This window comes from Pipistrellus hanaki (genome assembly GCF_964339955.1).
Source record: "Pipistrellus hanaki genome assembly, chromosome: 14".
Classification (NCBI taxonomy): Eukaryota; Metazoa; Chordata; class Mammalia; order Chiroptera; family Vespertilionidae; genus Pipistrellus; species Pipistrellus hanaki.
In genome coordinates, this window is record NC_140516.1 from 38,350,197 (window position 1) to 38,370,000 (window position 19,804).

At 60.6% G+C, this 19,804-nt stretch overlaps 3 protein-coding genes across 5 annotated transcripts; 2 read left to right on the forward strand and 1 right to left on the reverse strand.

Moving 5' to 3' along the window:
- Positions 1 to 423: 423 nt before the first annotated feature.
- Positions 424 to 1,669, reverse strand: MRPL43 (mitochondrial ribosomal protein L43). The gene is made up of 3 exons (XM_084903369.1): positions 1,465 to 1,669; positions 1,262 to 1,368; positions 424 to 1,126 (listed from the first exon to the last, which is right to left on the reverse strand). Exons 1-3 carry the CDS (start codon positions 1,593 to 1,595, stop codon positions 885 to 887), a joined length of 480 nt encoding a protein of 159 aa, XP_084759495.1. The 5' UTR covers positions 1,596 to 1,669; the 3' UTR covers positions 424 to 884.
- A 33-nt stretch (positions 1,670 to 1,702) lies between these two features.
- Positions 1,703 to 6,970, forward strand: TWNK (twinkle mtDNA helicase). Its single transcript, XM_084903368.1, has 5 exons — positions 1,703 to 3,541; positions 3,943 to 4,183; positions 4,330 to 4,437; positions 4,703 to 4,844; positions 5,750 to 6,970. Exons 1-5 carry the CDS (start codon positions 2,299 to 2,301, stop codon positions 6,062 to 6,064), a joined length of 2,049 nt encoding a protein of 682 aa, XP_084759494.1. The 5' UTR covers positions 1,703 to 2,298; the 3' UTR covers positions 6,065 to 6,970.
- Positions 6,971 to 9,484: 2,514 nt separating this feature from the next.
- On the forward strand, positions 9,485 to 19,669 carry LZTS2 (leucine zipper tumor suppressor 2). 3 transcript variants are annotated; one of them, XM_084903776.1, is made up of 5 exons: positions 9,485 to 9,608; positions 14,860 to 15,309; positions 15,902 to 16,567; positions 17,355 to 17,612; positions 18,319 to 19,669. In XM_084903776.1, the coding sequence occupies exons 2-5, from the start codon at positions 14,902 to 14,904 to the stop codon at positions 19,000 to 19,002; spliced, it is 2,016 nt and encodes a 671-aa protein (XP_084759902.1). In that variant the 5' UTR covers positions 9,485 to 9,608; positions 14,860 to 14,901; the 3' UTR covers positions 19,003 to 19,669. The 3 variants fall into 3 exon arrangements, with proteins under 3 accessions (XP_084759902.1, XP_084759900.1, XP_084759901.1); XM_084903774.1 differs by lacking the exon at positions 9,485 to 9,608 and adding an exon at positions 12,184 to 12,313; XM_084903775.1 differs by lacking the exon at positions 9,485 to 9,608 and adding an exon at positions 12,184 to 12,313 and having other exon boundaries at positions 15,902 to 16,552.
- The last annotated feature ends 135 nt before the right edge of the window (positions 19,670 to 19,804 follow it).

Genomic DNA, 19,804 nt, shown 5'->3' on the forward strand with positions numbered 1-19,804 from the left:
CTTCCGAGTCTATGGAGAAGTGCTGCAGGGTTAGGTCTGCTCCCCACAAAACCATCTGCAGAGGAAATGGGGTCCTCAGCTTCCATCCTGGCTGCCCTTTGTTATGGCTCTCACTAGTAATTGACCATGGCATTAAGGGCATGACAAAAGTAGAGTGATTCAAGAATTCATATAAAGGGTTCTAAGGTTTTTACCTTCTACCTCTTATCCTCACCATCTTCCCCACTTTTTAGCTAAACACCTACAAGATGCTCCCATTTACCAGTGACCCTGAGAATCACTCTCTCCAAGGGTCAGGCCTAGATTAATTACATGGCCTTTGATATTAAGCATCCTGAAAGGTTATTATATGCCCCAATTCTGGTTTTATGATAATGAAAAGTGGGGTTGTGCTTAAAATCTATACTTAAAACATGTTGAAGTAAGAAAAGTGTGACTGTGGGCAGGTTTATTAATCTCAGGTTTATAATGGATACACAGTCATACAGCCTGGCCCAGAGCCAGGTTCACAGCAGAGAAGGTGCTAGCTCTCTCTAGCTCAGTGGATGCAGAAATAGGACATCAGAGATTCTTCAGAAGCCAGCCTTGACATCCCTCACTGTGACTTGAGATCACGATTATCAATTTGGATTTCCAAAAGAAGGGCCCAGGAAGAGCCTAGAAGACTCCCAGGTTTCCGAAATGTCAACTGGATGATTAAGAGACACAAAGTCACTGCCCCTCAGTGGGCACCAAAAAGAAACAGGTAGCTCTTGGTCCCAAGCAGAAGTTTTGGCATCAACTTTCTCTTTCGTGGGCTCCATCTGTCTGTCTGGGCTGTAACCCCCTGAACCAAACGAGGAGGAACCAACCACCTTCACTGAGACCGGAGTTGGAGCAACTCTTCACTGCGCTTGCACCTGGGCCGGGGCAGGATCCTGGGCCTCTCGGGGGCGCAGCCCGCCCTGCGTCGTCGGCTTGTTGGTGAAGGGGTGCCACTGGCCCTGGATGCTGGGGTTGTCCGTGTGGAAGGGCTTGCGGATGCGGATTATGTCCAGGCCCGACTGGCTCGCTAGCTTCTTCACCAGCGCCGTGATCTCCTCCACCGACTTGGCGTTGAGGCTCTCCTCGCGCACAGCCCCGTTCACTGGCAGAAGGGAGGCGGGGTGAGAGGCGGCGGGCCGGTCAGAGCTCGGACGAGGGGAGGGAAACGGGCCGCCCGCTCCGCCCCGCTGCCCCGCTGCCCCGCAGGCCGCCCCCCGCCCCCGCGCGGCCCACTCACGGTATTCGGCCACGACTCTGGGCACATGACACGGCCGCGCGTTCACGTAGATGACGACCCCCGGGTTCTGTCGGGCGAAGTCGGCCACCTCCCGTTCCACGAACTCCCTGAGAAAACCGGAAAGAGGGAGCACGGTGACCCCTGACCCGGGCGGCCTCCGCCGGGAGTCGCCCCCCCTCTCCCCGCGTCCCTCGCAGGCTCACCGGGCGCCGCGGGACGAGGGCGCGTCGCGGCTGAGGCTGAAGCTCAGGCGCTGCAGCTGCTGCACGTAGCGGCCCAGCCCGTTGTGCAGCACGCTGGTCAGGAAGCGGCTCGGGGTCCCGCGCGCCGTCATGCCTGCTGCGCGCGCCCGGGCCGCCCGCCGTGCCCCGACTGGAGGAGAGGGGGCGGGGCTAACCTGGGCTTCCGGTTCCGGGGGCGCGAGCTCCCGGGGAGTTTTGATTCCGAGGTCCTGGCGGGTGGCGCGTGCGAGTGACCCACGTTGCGAGCGAAAGTCATGGGCCGAGCGTGCTAACCCGGTGCCCGGGGGTCGGAGCGCGGAGGTCCCCGCGGGTGAACCGGAGGGAGGACACGCGTGGGGGGCGGAGAGGGGCGGGGGCCGCTCGGCGGCGCCCTGGTCGTATTGTTCCCTCCGAGGGAAGGAGCCGCGGAGAGAGCCACTACTTGGGGATCCAGAGCTGAGGGGCCTCCGGAAGGACGCAGAGGGCTGTGGACTCGAGGGCGACGCAGAGACCCTGTGGAGGGCAGGAGTGGCAGAGACGAGATCTGGAGAAACCACAGTCGGTGAGGGGCTGCGATGGGAGAAGCTGTAAAGGAGCCAGACAGGGACCGAGACGGGAAAGGATCGTGCAGGTGGCCTTGGGTAGAAGCAGCAATGTAGAGGGGCCCAAGAGCATCCAGAGAGGTGTGTATGAGGGAGAAGTGTGAAGAAACGGAGAAGCCACCCAGAGGGAGCCCTTGGGGTCTGATGACCAACGGTACCTGTACCAGGCACCTCGGGCATTTTTGAAGTAGGGGCTTCCTCCGTTTGACTAGGAATGTGGGTCCTTCTCCGAAGCGTGTCCCCCCTCCGGCTCCTGCTGTCCCTGCGCGGGAAGTGGACGGGCTGGAGGGGCCTGCCTCGGAGCTTGGTCCCAGGCCCCCCTCGAAGGCGGTACAGGAAGGAGGCTCTGCCAGCCCCGGAGGCGCCCGTGTTGCCTGTGACTGCAACTGAAATCCGCCAGTATTTGCGGGCGCATGGGATCCCCTTCCAGGACGGCCACAGCTGCCTGCGGGCACCCAGCCCCTTTCTGGGAGCCGCGCAGCTCAAGGAGCAGGCCGGCGCCGCCACCTCCTTCAGCCTCTTCATTAACAAGACCACCGGCCGCTTCCTCTGCATGACCAGCCTCGCGGAGGGGAGCTGGGAGGACTTCCAGGCCAGCGTGGAAGGGCGTGGGGACGGAGACAGAGAGGGAATCCTGCTCGGGGAAGGCCCGGGAGCGGAGGACAGTGAGGAGATCCGGAGGATCTGGGACCGAGCGATACCTCTCTGGGAACTGCCTGACGCGGAGGAGGCGAAGCTGGCTCGGGTGATGTTTGGCCTTACCCAAGTGACGGACGACACCCTCAAGCGTTTCAGTGTGCGGTATCTGCGGCCCGCCCGAAGCCTTGTCTTCCCTTGGTTCTCCCCTGGCGGATTGGGACTGCGAGGCCTAAAGCTCCTGGGGGCGGAAGGCCAAGGGGACGGGGTGCGCTATGTGGAGACCACCATCCCCCGGCCGGGTGCCTACCACAATCTGTTTGGATTGCCGCTGATCGGCCGTCGAGATGTGGAGGTGGTGCTGACGAGTCGTGAGCTGGACTGCCTGGCCTTGAACCAATCCACAGGGCTGCCCACCCTGGCCCTTCCCCGAGGAACAGCCTGCCTGCCCCCCGCCTTACTCCCTTACCTCGAACAGTTCCGACGGATCGTGCTCTGGCTTGGGGATGACCTTCGGTCCTGGGAAGCTGCCAAGTTGTTTGCCCGAAAACTGAACCCCAAGCGGTGCTCCTTGGTGCGGCCTGGGGACCAGCATCCCCGTCCCCTGGAGGCCCTAAACCGAGGCTTAAATCTTTCTCGGATTCTGCGTTCTGCCCTGCCCGCTTGGCACAAGTCCATTGTGTCTTTCCGGCAGCTCCGGGAGGAGGTGCTGGGAGAGCTGTCCAACGTGGAGCAGGTGGCTGGCGTTCGCTGGAGCCGCTTCCCAGACCTCAATCGTCTCTTGAAGGGACATCGGAAGGGCGAGCTGACAGTCTTTACAGGTTACCCTTTGGGAAGTCACTGCTTGGGTGGTGGCAGGGGGTCAGGTGACATGTGGGTTTGGATTGCTGTAAATGTTGAGGCTTTTCCTCCCAACTTTTTTTTTTTTTAACGATTTTTTTACAGAGAGAGAGAGAGGGATAGAGAGTTAGAAACATCAATGAGAGAGAAACATCTGCCAGCTGCCTCTTGCACACCCCCTACTGGGGATGTGCCCACAACCAAGGTACATGCCCTTGACCAGAATCGAACCCGGGACATTTCATTCCACAGGCCGACGCTCTATCCACTGAGCCAAACCTGTTTCGGCTTTTCCTCCCAACTTTGAGGCCCTGCTCCATGTCTTGGTTTCAAGGGTGGGACTTCTCTCCCTCACCCAAGTCTGTGTTCAACCTCCCTGCAGGGCCCACAGGCAGTGGAAAGACGACATTCATCAGTGAGTATGCCCTGGATTTATGTACCCAGGGAGTGAACACGCTGTGGGGTAGCTTTGAGATCAGCAACGTGAGATTAGCTCGGATCATGCTAACACAGTTCGCTCTGGGGCGGCTGGAAGAGCAACTGGACAAATACGATGAGTGGGCCGACCGCTTCGAGGACCTGCCCCTCTATTTTATGACTTTCCATGGGCAACAGAGCATCAGGTAAGATTCCCAGGCCTGGGGTTTTCAGAGAATGGGAGGGCAGGAGAACAGACCCTGGGGTTTTCAGAATGCTGGCTCTCTGCCTGGGTTGGATGGGAGACTACTTGTAATTGACTCTTGAATTCATTGCCTCTTCTTCTCCCCAGGACTGTCATAGACACAATGCAGCATGCAGTCTACGTCTATGACATCTGTCATGTAGTCATCGACAATCTGCAGTTCATGATGGGTCACGAGCAGCTGTCCACAGACAGGTGACATCCTTTTGTCTATCTGGAACCCACTTGAACACACATGTCTTCTTGGGCAGCTGGCCCCTAGGCACACACACTGTACTCTCTTGTTTTCTGACACGTGTGCAGACAAAGTATGGACAGGGACCTAAGTGTGAGTGCGTGGGTAAAGAAAAGTGGAGTGGCGTTGTGGTGCTTGGTGGAGATATGAATGAATCTAGAGTATGTGTATATTCTTGTCCTGTTGATATCTGATAACCTCTTTGCTTTGTTCGGGTGGGTGCAGGATTGCAGCTCAAGACTACATCGTTGGGGCTTTTCGGAAGTTTGCGACAGACAGTTGCTGCCATGTGACACTGGTCATTCATCCCCGGAAGGAGGATGATGATAAGGAACTGCAGACAGCATCCATTTTTGGTTCAGCCAAAGTAAGTGACCTTTAGAGGAGCCTAAGCTTTGGAAAGGAGAGGGGGCACTTGTGACCATGCATAGTCCTCAGTCAGCCTTAAATCATCTGGACTTCATCCAGAAGAGGCAGCTGGGGCCATGATATGAGGAATATAAAGGCGAATAATTGTTGGTCCTTTGCCCTTCTTACTCCAGAAGCTCACATCATCTAGTGGGGGAAACAGTGAGACAGTGATTACAACTCAGTGTGACAAAAGCTATGATGGGTAGTACAGGTACTTGGGAAACAAAGAGAAAAGAATCTGAGTCATCCTGGGGTATCTGGGGAGACTTTTTAGAGGAGGTGTCAGTAAAGGTGGGGTTGACCTTTGGCCAATAGTAGGTGTTTAATAACTAAAAGGGAGGGCCTTCTGGGCAGCAGGACCAGCCCAATCCTGGAGCTTCCGAGGTACACTGAATGCCTATTACATGCCAGGCCTGGGCTGGGCACAGGGAATACAGGATGAGGAGCACAGACCATGTGCTTCGATGAAACAAACATGGAGCTGGGGAAGAAAAGAACACGGACGTGGGAAGATGGTGGTGCCTTCTTTATTTATGGGGATCAAGAATGGTCATTTAGACTAAGGCCTCAATGACAAGAAACGGGATAAGTGGGGTAATGGGCTGTGCAGGAGAAGTGTTACAAGCAGAGGGAACAGCAGAGCAGGTACAAGATCTGGGGATGGTAGCAAGATTGCTAAGGAACTGAAAAACTCAAGTGGCCCCAGTGTCATGGTCAATAGTTCAAAAAGCTTTGATGAAAAGGGAAAGTACTTTTTCCTTTCCCCATTCTTGCCACTTCTTCCTACATGCTCAGCCTTCCTTTCTGCTTCCCTCATATGTCTTCTCACTGCTCCTTCTCCCTCTGCTCCCTGTCCCTCAGGCAAGCCAGGAAGCGGACAATGTTCTGATCCTGCAGGACAGGAAGCTGGTAACGGGGCCGGGGAAACGATACCTGCAGGTGTCCAAGAACCGTTTTGATGGAGACGTAGGCGTCTTCCCACTTGAGTTCAACAAGAGCTCTCTCACCTTCTCCATACCACCAAAGAGCAAGGCCCGGCTCAAGAAGATCAAGGATGACAATGGCCTGGCGGCCAAGAAGTCCTCTTCTGGAAAAAAGGGGGCTGTCCCCCAGAACTCTGAAACTTGCTCTGGTGAGGCCCCCAATCAGCCAGACCCTTCCAACCTTTCAAGGTGAAGGAGGTACAGAGTAGGACACTGGAATGAGCTTGACAGGACAGGCTGGGGCTTAGCCTTTTTCTTGGCCCTCTGCTAGGACTGCCTCTGTCCTGTGGTCCTAAACTATGGGCCCTTCTCAGTGTGAGGGGCCTCGCCTAGGGCAGGGTCCCCTGGTGAGAATTCAGTTTAGCAGATATTTGAGAAACTACTGTGTGCCAAGCTTTGTTCTAGATGCTGGGAATACAGCACTGAAGACAGATGAAGTCCCTCCTTCCATTGAAAATGCAGTCTGGTGAGAGGACAAGATAAGTTAGTGGAGAAATACACACAAAACATAATTTCAGGTAGTGAAAAATGCGATCTGAAAAATAAAATAGTGATGCGATAGTGCTTACAAGCTAGTTTAGATGAAGGTCTGAAAAGGTGTCTGAACAGAAGACATTTGAGCTGGGGCCTAAAGAACTTGTATTGAGCCATGTGCACATCTGGAGAAAGAGGGATCCAGGTAGAAGGAAAAGTAAATAGAGAGGCCCCTCGGTGGGAATGAGCAAGTTGAGTTCAAAGTAGTGAAGTCAGGAACCCTGATCCTGAAGGAGACGTTTTGCCAAAATTCCAGCCTAGGCTCTCAGAGCCAAAGGGAGACATGCTGGGTGCCAAGCTCCTCTGCTCCCCCTCTGGAGCTGCTGTGTGATGGCACTCACTATCACTGGGTCCCCGGTCCTTGGCTCTGACACATCAGGGCCCTGTCATGAAAGTGGAAGCTTGGCCAGAGAGCCATGGAAGGAAGCTGTGAGCCCAGAGGGCCTGCCTCCTGGACACTGAATGTATGGAATGCTGCCTCTGGCCACTTGAGTGGATGCAGGCATAACTTTTTGTAGAGCCTTTCCCAGTTTTACTGGAAAAAAAAAATTTTTTTTTTCTCGTTGCCTTTGTTTCTGTACTTCTTATTTGTCCACTAGGTGTCTCCCCAGTCAACTGGGTTTTCTCACTTCGAATTGGGAGTGATGGGTCCCCTCCTGTCTGAGCTGTGTGCTCCCAAGGAAGCAAAAGCATTAAAGGGCCTTCACACACACACTCCTTCCCACCTCTTCTTGGCCTAGGGAAGACAGGATGGTGCCTCTTTATCCCTGTTTCCCCTGAGAGTCTTCATAACCTCTCAGAGGCGTAGGTCACCGGAACATATGCCTAGGCTCTGCCTGACCTGCTGTCTGCTATGAGCCACTCACTGACCTCTCAGTATGGACTCAGGCTCAACATACTCTTATCTGGCCCCCGCCATTTTCACCCTCCTGTGCCTTAGCGTTTCTCTTATGTTGGAGTGGGTTGGAACACATAGGGCTCTTGTTTGAAAAAGCAGAAACATCGCCCTTCTCTCACCCCAGTCCCCACACACATACATTTCTAATTCTAGAAGTTCGAGGAGAGATAGAGCATTTCTCATTTTTTAAAAATACATATATTTATTGATATTTTTACAGAAAGGAAGGGAGAGTTAGAAACATTGATGAGAGAGAAACATCAATCAGCTGCCTCCTGCACACCTCCTACTGGGGATGTGCCTGCAACCAAGGTACATGCCCTTGACCCGAATCGAACCTGGGACCCTTGAGTCTGCAAGCCGACGCTCTATCAACTGAAACAAACTGGTTAGGGCGGATTCCTCATTTTTAACCAGGAGTTGGGAAAATATGAGGAACCTGTCAGAAATATTCCTAAATGATGACACCTGCATCTCATTTCCTCTGATATCCTAAAGTCCCAGTTTCCCTTTAGATTTGCCAGCAAGAGTGAGAATGCAAGACGTCCTGAAGGCTCTGGGGAGAAAGAATCCTTTTGTAAGGCTGGGAGATTGATTCGCTCTCTGAAGCAGGGCTCCCTTACCAAGGTCTCCCTGTCAACCTAAGAAGGGGCTTCTGGAACCCTGTAGAAGGGTTTGGGATCTCTGGTCTTTTCTGTGTGAGAACTATGGCTACAATTGTCTCCTGAAACAGACAGAGCAAAGCTGTTTTCTGTGGGGGAAGAACCAGGGGGGAGGGGGGAGAGAGCTCCTCCGGGGCCTCCCTGCTTGGGGGTCTCTCCCAGACTGGCTGGAGCCAGGCCTCCTAATCCTGCGTAATCATTCCCAGCCGCTGGCTGGTCTAGGCCTCATCCGAGGTCTCTAACTGAGTGTCAGCCGTGCCTCCCAGATGTACACCACCAGGTCAGTCCTGCCTACAAGGACGTGGGCTCCACATTCTGTCTCCCTAGAATGCCTGGCGTGTTCTCAGGAAATCCTCTAGTGGTTTCCATTAAGGGAACTTTGTGAGATCTCTGTTTGTCTTGCCCCATTCTTCCAGCAGACACCCCCACATAGCACAAACCAGAATGATGGGTAGGGAGGGGAAACTAATGCTCCCCTAACCCCACACTCGATGCAAACACGTTGCATTTCACAACTGTCAAACTCTTCACATCGCGGTGAGCCCGCCCACAATGTGTTCAGCAGTGCTCCGAGCCTAGAAAGCAGTGGGAGGGACCCCTGGGAGCCAGTGTCCCTGTACCCAGCCCACGTGGACCGAGGCAGAGTGCCCTGCCCACATCCAACTGGAGGTTAAGCCTCTCCCTGAGAGCTCCCGAAGGACCCGGCCGAGCAGGGCTGGGGATCTGCGGCCCTTTCTTCAGCTTCACACTCAGACCTGCTGTGAGGGGGCCGTTCCGGTCCTCCGGCAGCTGCTTTGCTGTGGATGTGTTGGAGAAGGGGCTAAACGCACTGGGTTCTTGCTGTCCGAGTGCTAAGGCCATGACTATGGCCCAGATACCTATAGAAATCCCAGCCTGCCTTCCCACAGGCTGCCTCAGGTGCCACGGAGGGAGGGAGCCCTGGGTGCCTCCCTGAAATACAGGCCAATTTCCTGTTTGTGCCTGTGGGTGGGACTTTATGAGCTCAAGGGAAGCCAGGCTGTGCTCTGTGAGGAGCCCGAACCGGCAGGCTCGCTCCCCTGGGCAGACACCTACACCAAGGGCGAGCTAGGTGCTGGTTCTGCTTAGGCAGTCCCAACCCAAGCCGTGGGGGGAGAGGGGGGAGGAGAGGCGGGTCTGTCTTGGTGTAACCCGAGCCTTCTTTGTCTGCTTCCCAGGGGTTTTCCCTGTGTCTGGGGAGTGGGCCGAGCGTGGACCAGGTTTGACAGAGCAGGGATTGGCGGCAGGAAAGCCCTAGAGCCAGCTTGGTTAGGACAGCCAAGGAGGTAGCTTAGCTCTCACGCACGTCCTAGGCGCCCCTTCCCCGGGTCTAAAGCTAAAACCCAGTAAGTTGTGAAGCCAGAGGCCAGAGGGCAGCCTCGGGCCACCTCGAGCTACCGCTGGGCTGGGTTCTGGGTCGGCTGTGGCGGGGGTGCCGGGCAGACCACTCCCTTCCTTGGGCCGGGGGCGCGGCTTCAGCGGCCCCGCCCCGCTCCGCCAGGCCGGACCTGGCGGGCGCCCGGAGCCCGGGGCGGGCTGGAGAGCCGGCGAGTCTGCAGCGAGGAGGTGCCCGCGCTGGGGCAGGAGCCGGGCAGGAGCTGGAGCGGCGACGCAGGTGGCATCGGGTGAGTGGCGGGGCCGCGAGGGTGTCGGAGCTCGCGCCTCCCACACATCCCGGCTCCAGAGTAAACTTTCCCGTCCGGCGAAGCTGGGGGTTGGGACGAGGAGGAGGGGGGTTCCCCACGCCGGGACGCAGGCGAAGCGTCTGAACAGGAAACCGGCACGGAAACGGACACGCCGGGCCCACACACGCGTGCACCCAGACCCGTGCACGCACTCGGGACACGCGAGCACACGTGCCCTCGGGAGAGGACGCGCCCAGCGGGTAGCTCCTGCAGTTCTTGCAGCCGCGTCACCGGCGCGCACGGACCCCGGCGGACGGGGACCTCTGTGGTCGCGGAATTGACAATTGACGGGGGTGGGACACCTCACACGGCTCCTGCTTCCCCGGGGCCTGCAGGTGGAGACTGAGACGTAAACAGGCACCGAGCACGTGACCGCTTTTTGGACGGACCCGTGGGCTGTGCCTCCCCCACCCCGGCCACAGCCCGACGTCCCTCCCCAGCCCGGGGCGAGTTTTCCGGGTCCCTTGCTGGGGGGTAGGGGGACCTGTATTCCATTCTCCGCCTAGAGAGGTGGCAAACCCTCCTCCAGAAACGGGAGCACTGTGCCCCCTGGAGGCGGGGCAGCGCAGGAGAGCAGGACACGGGCTGGGGTGGGGTTACCTGGGCTCCTGCCTTCCTTCTCGCCAACACATTCATGGTGCACTCAGCCCGGAAGGCATGGAGGCCGGGCACTGCGGATGGCTGAGGACAGCAACCTGCCCCCGCCCCCCCCCCCCACCTTTCCCTGCCCCATACCTCCAGCCTGGGTAGCAGAGCTGGGAGCTCCCCCCTCCAAGTCGGAGCAGAAAACCCCCTCCCCCAAAGCATGCAGGAGCATCATCCTCCCCTCAGCACTGGAGGGGGCCTATACCCCTCATGAGGGTCGAGGGAGGACGAGCCCTCCGCCCCCATCAGGGAGGGGGCAGGGGCCACGAGCCTCCCTCCTTGCCCCACCCCCCACCCCTACGCACACGCCGGGCCCAGCTGCGGCTGGAGCTCCTGGGCCTGCTGCCAGAAAGGGGAGGCGGCTCCCGGTGCCCCAGGAGGCTGGGTTCTGGGCAAGACCGGAGGAGGGGGTCTCCGCTGGAGAGGGGGGCTCCCGTCTGTTCTTTGGAGGCTGAGGATCTGGGGGTGAGCCTGAGTGAGGGTGGCTGGGCTATGGTTCCCTTTCCAGGGAAAAAGAAAGAAAAACAACCCTTTCCATAGAGCTAAAAATAGAGCTGAGCGTCCGCCAGGTCTGTGGCCTGGAAGGGGAGGGTGGGGGCAAATGCTCCTTCCTGGGGCAGAGGAGCGCTGGCAGGCCTGGCCCCGGGGGGGGGGGGGGGGGGGGGGGGGGGGGGGGCAGGAGGAGGCTGTCCTTGCCCAGGGATGCTGGCTTCAGCTGACCTGCCAGGTCACAGAGACCCCTGCAGGAAAGTATGTGCGGTAGGATGCTTGAGAAACGTGTGTACGTGTAAGAAGTTGTGACTGTGGACAAGGCCGTCCGCGTGTGGAAGATGCTCAGGAGAGGAAGTGTGTTTAGGATTGGGACTGGGTGCAAGGACTGCGAGCTGTGAAAGCCTGTGCACAAGCAGCTGTGTGACTCCGAGTGGGTCTCTGTGTGCGTGGGCCCGAAAGATTAGGGAACGTCGGAAGGTGGCAAACAGGAGATGAGTGGACCCTTATCTGCGGCCGTGTGGAACCGAAGGTGGGAAAGGCGGTGTTCTTTGCCAGAGGATGAGACTATCGGTGACCCGGACAAGACGGTGGAATGTTGTGAGGCTGGTGTGGGGTTTGGTCCAGTAACCATCCGGGTGATTGTTGAAGGGCCTGGGGCTACCTCTCCGAGCAATGACCGATGGCTCTGTGGGAAGGCTGAAGAGCACGGAGCGGCCCCTGGGGCAGGCCTGGGCTCAGGGTGGGGAGGGTCCAGCGCGGTGGATCCGGGTAGGGGCCACGCCGAGGTCCGGAGGGCGGGCAGGATGACTGGGTGTGCTTTCCGAACCTGCCGCCAGGTGGCGCCGCCCCCGCAAAGCCAAGTGTGCCTCCTCCTGGCCGCGGGGGTGGGGCGGGCGCCGGCCGAGCCTAGGCCCCCGGCTGGGCTGGCGCTGGGGCGCGGGGCCCGGCCGCTGCAGAGAGTGGGCGGCAGCTGACCCTCAGCCTCCCCCTCTGGGCTCCGAAGTCGGGGTGTGTCTTGGGGGGGGGGAGAGAACCCTGGGGAACGCTTCAACGGGAGGAGCGGAGGGGGCAGGGCGGCCGCCGGGCCCTTTGTGCTGGAACAATGACCAGCTGCCGCGGGCCCCGCGCTCGGTCGGGGTTGAGCTGGAGAGTGACCCGCCGCCGCCGCCGCCGAGTCTTAAGCCGACCGAACCCCCAGACACACCGCCACCGGCTGGGGGGAGAGGAGAGGGGTTCGGGGTCGCAGCCCCCGCGTGCGCCCGGACACGCGTGACGCGCAGGGTTAGCGGAGGCCGCGCCCCGGGGGCGGGGTCGCCCCTGGGACCCACCCCCGCGCCGCGCCGCCCCCTCCGGCCGGGCGGGCGGGGGCTGCCCCGCAGGGGGCGCCGCGGAGGCGGGGCGGGCGGGGCGGGCTGGCGGCCGCCAGTGGCCGCGCGCGGGCTGGAGCCGGGCGGCTGCCGGAGGCGCGGGGGGCGGCCCGGGGCTGAGCATGGAGCGGAGCGGCGGAGGTGAGGGGGCCGCGGCGGGGAGGCGGTCTGGGGGCGCCCCAACTTCTGCCGGCGGGGAGGGGGCATTCCGCCGCGGCCCCACTTTATGGAAGGGAGGCGGCGGGGGAGGGGGGGGGTCCCGGCTGGATGGGGGCTCCCGGCTTCCTGTTGCAGAATGGGAACTCGTGATCCCAAACGCCTTGTTCCCACTTGGCTGCTCCTTGGGGTTGGGTGAGGGGGAGACTTTCCCCAACTCCTCCGCCCCGGCACGGGTCCGTGGGCCTCGGGACCTTGGCCAGACCTCGCTGGGGCCGCGGCTGAGCGCTGCCCTCTGCTCCCCCGGCCCGCCGAGGGGGGCTGCTGGGCCGGAGGGGTCAGCCCGGGGGTGCCGGGGAGAGGGGGGGTTCCCATTCCCACCGCCAGAGCCGCCTTTCTCAAAATGGAGCCTCGACTTGCCCCTCCTTCTCTCCCAGGCTCCGGGAGAGAGCGGGAGCCTGGCCGGCCGGGCCTGGCCTTCCAGGCGCCCGGCTCCGGCTCCGGCTCCGTGGGCGTCTGGTTCGCAGGGCCCAACTTTCTGTCTCTTCCGGATCTCGGGGCCCCTGGCTCCGTGGGGTTCGGGGCTCTGGCCTCACCGAGTCTGTCTGTCTGTCTCCTTGTCTACCTGACACCCTGGGGCCTCGGAGTCTTTGTCTCTGGGCTTTTGGGTCCCTGTCTCTGAGTCTCCTCCCCGCGGTTCTCACTTTCTCAGGGCTCACCGAGGTGGGGAGGTGCAGACAGAGGTGCCAGCCCCTGCTGCCCCCTGAGAAGCCCCTGCCCCCCTGCTTTCTCCTGCCCTGGAGCCGCCTGGGAGAGGGCAGAAGAGGGGGTGATCCACTCACTTTGCTCAGCGCTGGCACTTGTGCGGTAGACAGTGCTCACCACTCTCCCCTCCCCCTCCCCCAGCTCCTCCTGCCTCGGCCTGGACATCTTCCAGGGTCCCAGGGTCTCTGCCTTGAGCAGGGAGGTGGGGGTGGACTTAATGGAACACAAGCAAGCGAGAAGGGGAGCAGATCAGGCAAAGGAGTCAGAGAATCTCTCTCCTCCCCCACATTCCAGTGAGTGACAAAAGCCACGCTCCCACTCACCCTGTTGGCCCTGCCAGCATGCCACCCCGGCTCTCACCCTCTCTCTCACGTGCTCCTGTGCACACACACACACACACACACACTCCTTTGTACACACGTATACACACTCACTTCCCTGTTAACACACTTGTGTAAAATAATGTGAGTTTACATATAAACTCAGGTATATGTGAGTGGACATCTGTCCACACGTATTCTCTCGTGTAGTCACACTCATACGCCATAAACTCACTGTGTATGCATTTGGAACTTTCACATACTTTGTAAGAGTGACCCCCCCCAGTCACACACATACTTAGTCTTGTAAAATGCACCCGTGTGAATTCACACGTGTACTCACGTATGTATGACTATCTACCTACCCATATCAAATCACATTCTCCCATTCATGATGTTCTCGCACACCTTTTCATGTACACGGTGCTCATTTTCAGGCTGTGCGTCCAGACACACACACACACACACACACACACACACACACGCACACGCTCCTGCTCCTACGCAGTCAGTTCTCTGTCCGCCTCTTGGCCCCCGCTCGCTCTGCGTGATGACTTCAGCAGATGCCGGAGTCCTGGTCTTCGTCCTCGCCTCAGGATGGAGGGAGTTCCGGGCGGAGACTCGCTGTCCCCTTCCAGGAAGGAGGAGGGCCTGGGGGGTGGAGCCCTCTTCCCAGGGCCCCAGGGAAGTGAGATCTTGAAGCAGCTGCCAGAGGTGATGGTGGGGCGTCTGCCCTCACCCCTTTGGGATCGCACTGGGGACCACCTGAAGCTGGGGGTTTCGTAGGAGCTGGCAGCAGGCCCGTGTGGATTCCTTTAGGCCCAGCTGATGGGGTATGGTGAGGCTAGAAGTTGTCATGGCAACAAGCATGCACCTGCGTGGAGTCAGGAGCTCCCAGAGGGCACCTCTGGGCGCCCTGAGAGCTCCGAGTTTCTTGTTTGGCCGGCTTCGCCCTTGCCGCCTCTGTGTCTGGGAGAAACTGAGGCCCAGCTGGGGAGGCTGGGCCCGGCCCGGCCTTGGCTCTTTGTTCCCTAATTACCATCTGGGCTGCTGACTTCGTCCCTGAGGTTGCTTCTGGCCAGACTGCCCTCTAAGGAGGCCACCCGTCCCGGGGAACTGGATCCGCCCAGCAGCCTTCCGCTCTTGGTCCTGGCCTCTGTGGGGATGCCATGCGGGGCTGGGCCTCCCCTGTCCCCTCCTCATCCCTGCTCCGAAGACTCGGCCCTCCGCCCTGCTCAGAGCCCGCCGGGCAGTGGTCTGGGGTGCAGGGAGAACCAAGGTTCATGCCAGCGCTCCGAGGGGGAGCCTTGGGGGCACCGAGTAGCTAACATGGTTGATATCGGGGGGCTGTTCGACCTGAGATGAGGGGCCAAGAGAGGGACTGGGGACCTTTCACAGGGAGGGGCTCGAGGTGGAGGGACTCTGACCCCGCTGCCCTGCTTGCAGGTTCCCCCGGAGGCCCCCGGCCAGGCCAGAGGTGCTGCCGCCATGGCCATCGTGCAGACGCTGCCGGTGCCGCTGGAGCCCGCTCCTGAGGCCGCCGCCACCCCACACGCCCCGGCCATGGGCAGCGTGAGCAGCCTCATCTCAGGCCGGCCCTGCCCCGGGGGGCCAGCGCCCGCCCGCCACCACGGCCCCCCCGGGCCCACCTTCTTCCGCCAGCAGGACGGGCTGCTGCGGGGCGGCTACGAGGCCCAGGAGCCCCTGTGCCCGGCCGTGCCCCCCAGGAAGGCCGTTCCCGGCACCACCTTCACCTACATCAACGAGGACTTCCGGACGGAGTCCCCGTCCACCCCCAGCAGCGACCTCGAGGACGCCCGGGAGCAGCGGGCGCACAACGCCCACCTCCGCGGCCCCCCGCCCAAGCTCATTCCCGTCTCCGGGAAGCTGGAGAAGGTGAGGGCCGGCCTTCCTTCGGGGCCCGGGGGGCGGATCGGGAGCCCCCTGGAGGAGCTGGGGGAGTGTGGGGGTCTGTGTAAGCGTGTGGGCTCCAGACTCACCAGATCCGAGTTCTAATCCCAGCTCGGCCTCGTTCTGGCTCGATTACCAACCGTCCTGAGCCTGTTCCCATCTATGCGACATGGAGGCGATCGGTCAGCTCCCATAAGCCTGTTGTGAAAGTTAAATGACATATGTAAAGTGCTTAGCCTCGTACCCGGCATCTACTGTGCACTCGATAAATGTTCGCTGTTTGAAACGGCTGCTGTCGTACGACGGCCGTGCGATTGGCTTCGAGCAAACCTTGAACTGTGCTCAGCCTCCATGTTCTCCCCCGTGATATGCGGACAGTGATCATGTGTCATTCGTGTGGCTTCTGTACTGACGAGAGATGGACCTTTTAAGTTACTTGGCTTAAAGCGGGCACGCGGGAGGCTCTCAGTGGCAGCCATTACTAATGTATGGGGATGGGGGGCCCCCGGATGGGAAGACAGGGAGTGTGGCGAGGGCTTTGAAAGACTGAGCAGTGTCTCGTGGCACCTCATTTCAGAACATGGAGAAAATCCTGATCCGCCCAACGGCCTTCAAGCCAGTCCTGCCCAAACCTCGAGGGGCGCCGTCTCTCCCCAGCTTCCTGGGTCCTCGGGCCACCGGACTGTCGGGGAGCCAGGGCAGCCTAACACAGCTGTTTGGGGGCGCCGCCTCCTCCTCTTCCTCCTCCGCCTCCTCCGCTGCTGACAAACCCCTGGCACTGAGCGGCTGGGCCAGCGGCTGCCCGTCAGGGACGCTGTCCGACTCGGGCCGAAACTCCCTGTCCAGCCTGCCCACGTACAGCACTGGGGGCGCCGAGCCAGCCACCGGCTCCCCGGGCGGGCACCTGCCCTCCCACGGCCCCGGGCGGGGAGCACTGCCAGGGCCAGCAGCCCGCGGAGCCCCTACCGGGCCCTCCCACTCGGACAGCGGCCGCTCCTCCTCCAGCAAGAGCACAGGCTCCCTGGGAGGCCGCGCGGCCGGAGGCCTCTCGGGCAGCGGCCCCCGGGCCTCCCCGGACAGCAGCTCCTGCGGGGAGCGCTCCCCGCCGCCGCCCCCGCCCCCGCCGCCCCCTTCGGACGAGGCGCTGCTGCACTGCGCCCTGGAGGGGAAGCTCCGAGACCGAGAAGCAGAGCTGCAGCAGCTGCGGGACAGTCTGGAGGAGAGTGAGGTGACCGTGCGCCAGGTGTCGTCCGTGTGACCGTGGGGGGCGGCGCGGCAGGGCCTCCGGAGGCGCTGGGAGCCCGAGGAGCGATTCCGTGGGTCTCGGGGTGGGGGCCGGCGGCGGGCAGCTGTACTCGTGACCCCACTGCCACCCAGTGACCTGGCTTCACTGTAGCGTGGTGGGGATTCAAACCCAGCACTGCCCTTTGCCTGTTAGTACTAAGCCTCCGTTTCCTCATCTATAAAATGGGGAGATATATATGTGTATATATATATATATATATATATATATATATATATATATATATAAAATATATTTTTTTATTGATTTTTTACGGAGAGGAAGAGAGAGGGATAGAGAGTTAGAAACATCGATGAGGGAGAAACACCGATCAGCTGCCTCCTGCACACCCCTGGGGATGTGCACACAACCAAGGGACATGCCCCTGACTGGAATCGAACCCGGGACCTTTCAGTCCGCAGGCCGACGCTCTATCCACTGAGCCAAACCGGTTTTGGCAAAACGGGGATATTTTTTATTCTCTCGGAGTTCATGAGTAGGGCCAAGGGTGGACAGTGTTTAGAGGAATGCCCGGCACTTAGGAAGTGCCATGTAAGTGCTTGCTATTACTGTTGTTTCTGTTGTCCTGAGAGTGCTTGTCCCTGTGGTCCTATTATTGCAGTTGTTGTTGAGTGTCACCCAGCCGCCTAACGCCCCCGGAGGCCCGCAGAGCAGTCAGGGATGGGGGGCGGCTCGGGCTCGGCGTCCGGGGGAGCCGCCGGGACCCAGGCCTGCCTCTCGCCCGCAGGTGTACGAGGACCGGCAGCGGCACCGGCAGCGGGGGCGCGAGGCCCTGCGCGAGGACGGGGCGGCCCAGGCGCAGCGGGCCCAGCGCGCCCAGCAGCTGCTGCAGCTGCAGGTGTTCCAGCTGCAGCAGGAGAAGCGGCAGCTGCAGGACGACTTCGCGCAGCTGCTGCAGGAGCGGGAGCAGCTGGAGCGGCGCTGCGCCACCTTCGAGCGGGAGCAGCGGGAGCTCGGGCCCCGGCTCGAGGAGACCAAGTGGGAGGTGGGTCCGACCCGGGGGGGGGGGGGGAAGGAGCGGGGTCCTGCAGGAGCATCCCCTAGAAAGAGGGGCCCGGGAACACCCCCCAGGAGCCGGCCACCCCTAGCGGGCCTCCCCTTCCTCCCCTCTGCGAGATGAAGGTCGCCCTCTGACCTCCCGAGCTGGGAGGGAGCTGCCTCCTCGGCCTGGTCTGGTGCCCGCAGCCGTGGGCATCCCCGCCCACTGCCTTCCAGCCAGTGACCGGAACGGAGCGCTCGCTATGCACCAGGCACTGTTCAAAGCATGTTACATTGAGTCTTCATGAACAGTCCCGTGAGGTGGGCCCTGTAAACATCCCTGTTGTAGAGATGCAGAAACTGAGGCCCAGCAAGGCTGGAGCCCAAAATCACACCCAGGCTGTGGCGGCAGAGCTGAGATTTGAATCAAGTCAGTCTGACTCCTGTGTGTGTGCTTTTAACCAAAGTGGTATAAGGACACCACTCTGAAAGGGGAAAATCTGGGTCAGTAGCCACTTTAGCCGCTGGCTAACTGTATGACCTTGAACCTGCCGCTAGGCCTGCCTCAGTATCTTCATCTGTAAAATGGGTACGAGGACCAAACCTCTCCAGAACGTCCAGCATGCTGTCAGGGCCTGACACACACACACACACACACACACACCCGGGGAGAACCCCCCTCACCATCCTTCCTGCCTGCCTCCCACCACCAGGTGTGCCAGAAGTCGGGCGAGATCTCCCTGCTGAAGCAACAACTGAAGGAGTCTCAGGCAGAGCTGGTGCAGAAGGGCAGTGAGCTGGTGGCCCTGCGGGTGGCCCTGCGGGAGGCGCGGGCGGCCCTGCGGGTCAGCGAGGGCTGGGTGCGGGGCCTCCAGGAGGCGGCCCGGGCCCGCGAGCTGGAGCTGGAGGCCTGCTCCCAGGAGCTGCAGCGGCACCGCCAGGAGGCCGAGCGGCTTCGGGAGAAAGCCGGGCAGTTGGACACCGAGGCGGCGGGGCTCCGGGAGCCCGCCGCGCCAGCCGCCCCCGCTGACCCGTTCCTCCTGGCGGAGAGCGACGAGGCCAAGGCGCAGCGCGTGGCCGCCGGCGGCGGGGGCAGCCTGCGGGCCCAGGTGGAGCGGCTGCGGGCCGAGCTGCAGCGGGAGCGGCGGCGGGGCGAGGAGCAGAGGGACGGCTTCGAGGGGGAGCGGCTGGCCTGGCAGGCGGAGAAGGAGCAGGTGATCCGCTACCAGAAGCAGCTGCAGCACAACTACATCCAGATGTACCGGCGGAACCGGCAGCTGGAGCAGGAGCTGCAGCAGCTCAGCCTGGAGCTGGAGGCCCGGGAGCTCGCCGACCTGGGCCTGGCGGAGCCGGCCCCCTGCATCTGCCTGGAGGAGATCACCGCCACCGAAATCTAGGGCCCTCGGGGGGCCCCGCTCTGCAGGGAGCTCCACTGAAGGGACCGCTGCCTCAGGTCCATGGAGGGCCCCGGAACCACTTGTCCCCCGGGATCCAGGCCTCGGGGCCTCTGCCAAGAACCCGGGGCTGCCCTGTGACTTGGATGAGCGAGATCAGAACCCCCCTTGGAGGTCCCTGTAATCACCGTCACCCAGAGGCTCCTGCTCACACAGCCTGTTTCACTCCCCACCTGTTGCCAGTGCCACTCTGCCAACCCCACTCACTCACCCCAAACGCTCACCAGCTCAACCAGCCAGGGGACTGGGGAGAGGAAGAAGCTCCCTCGTCTCCACACTCCAAAGCCAGAGAGAGCCAGACAGCGCCAGCTGCTCCAGATGTGCCTGCCCTCCCCTGCCCGTGTCGGGGGGACGGGGCTGGGACGGGGTCTGATCCCCGGTTTCCAGCTCTGCAGCCTCTCGCCTGCGGTGAGGGGGGGGCTATCGCCAGACCAAAGGAAGAACTCAGAAATGTCTGTCTCGTTTATTTGTGTTTGTGACCAAGTTGCCCCTCCCTACACCCTGGTGTATGGCCTCGTATTTCACTTGTATATTTTTCACACTGTAAATTTCTTGTACAAACCCAAAGGAAAAAAAATTAAAAAAAAAAAATTTTTGATTTTTAAAAAAAGGGGACTGTTGTTGGATAAAGATGATGGGACCTTGTTTGACCCTTCCCCATCCCTCTTGATCTGCTGGCTCTTCCCCGACCCCTCCTGGCGGTCTTCGGGGGAGAAAGGGAGCTGGGGAAAGGACAAATCCAGTA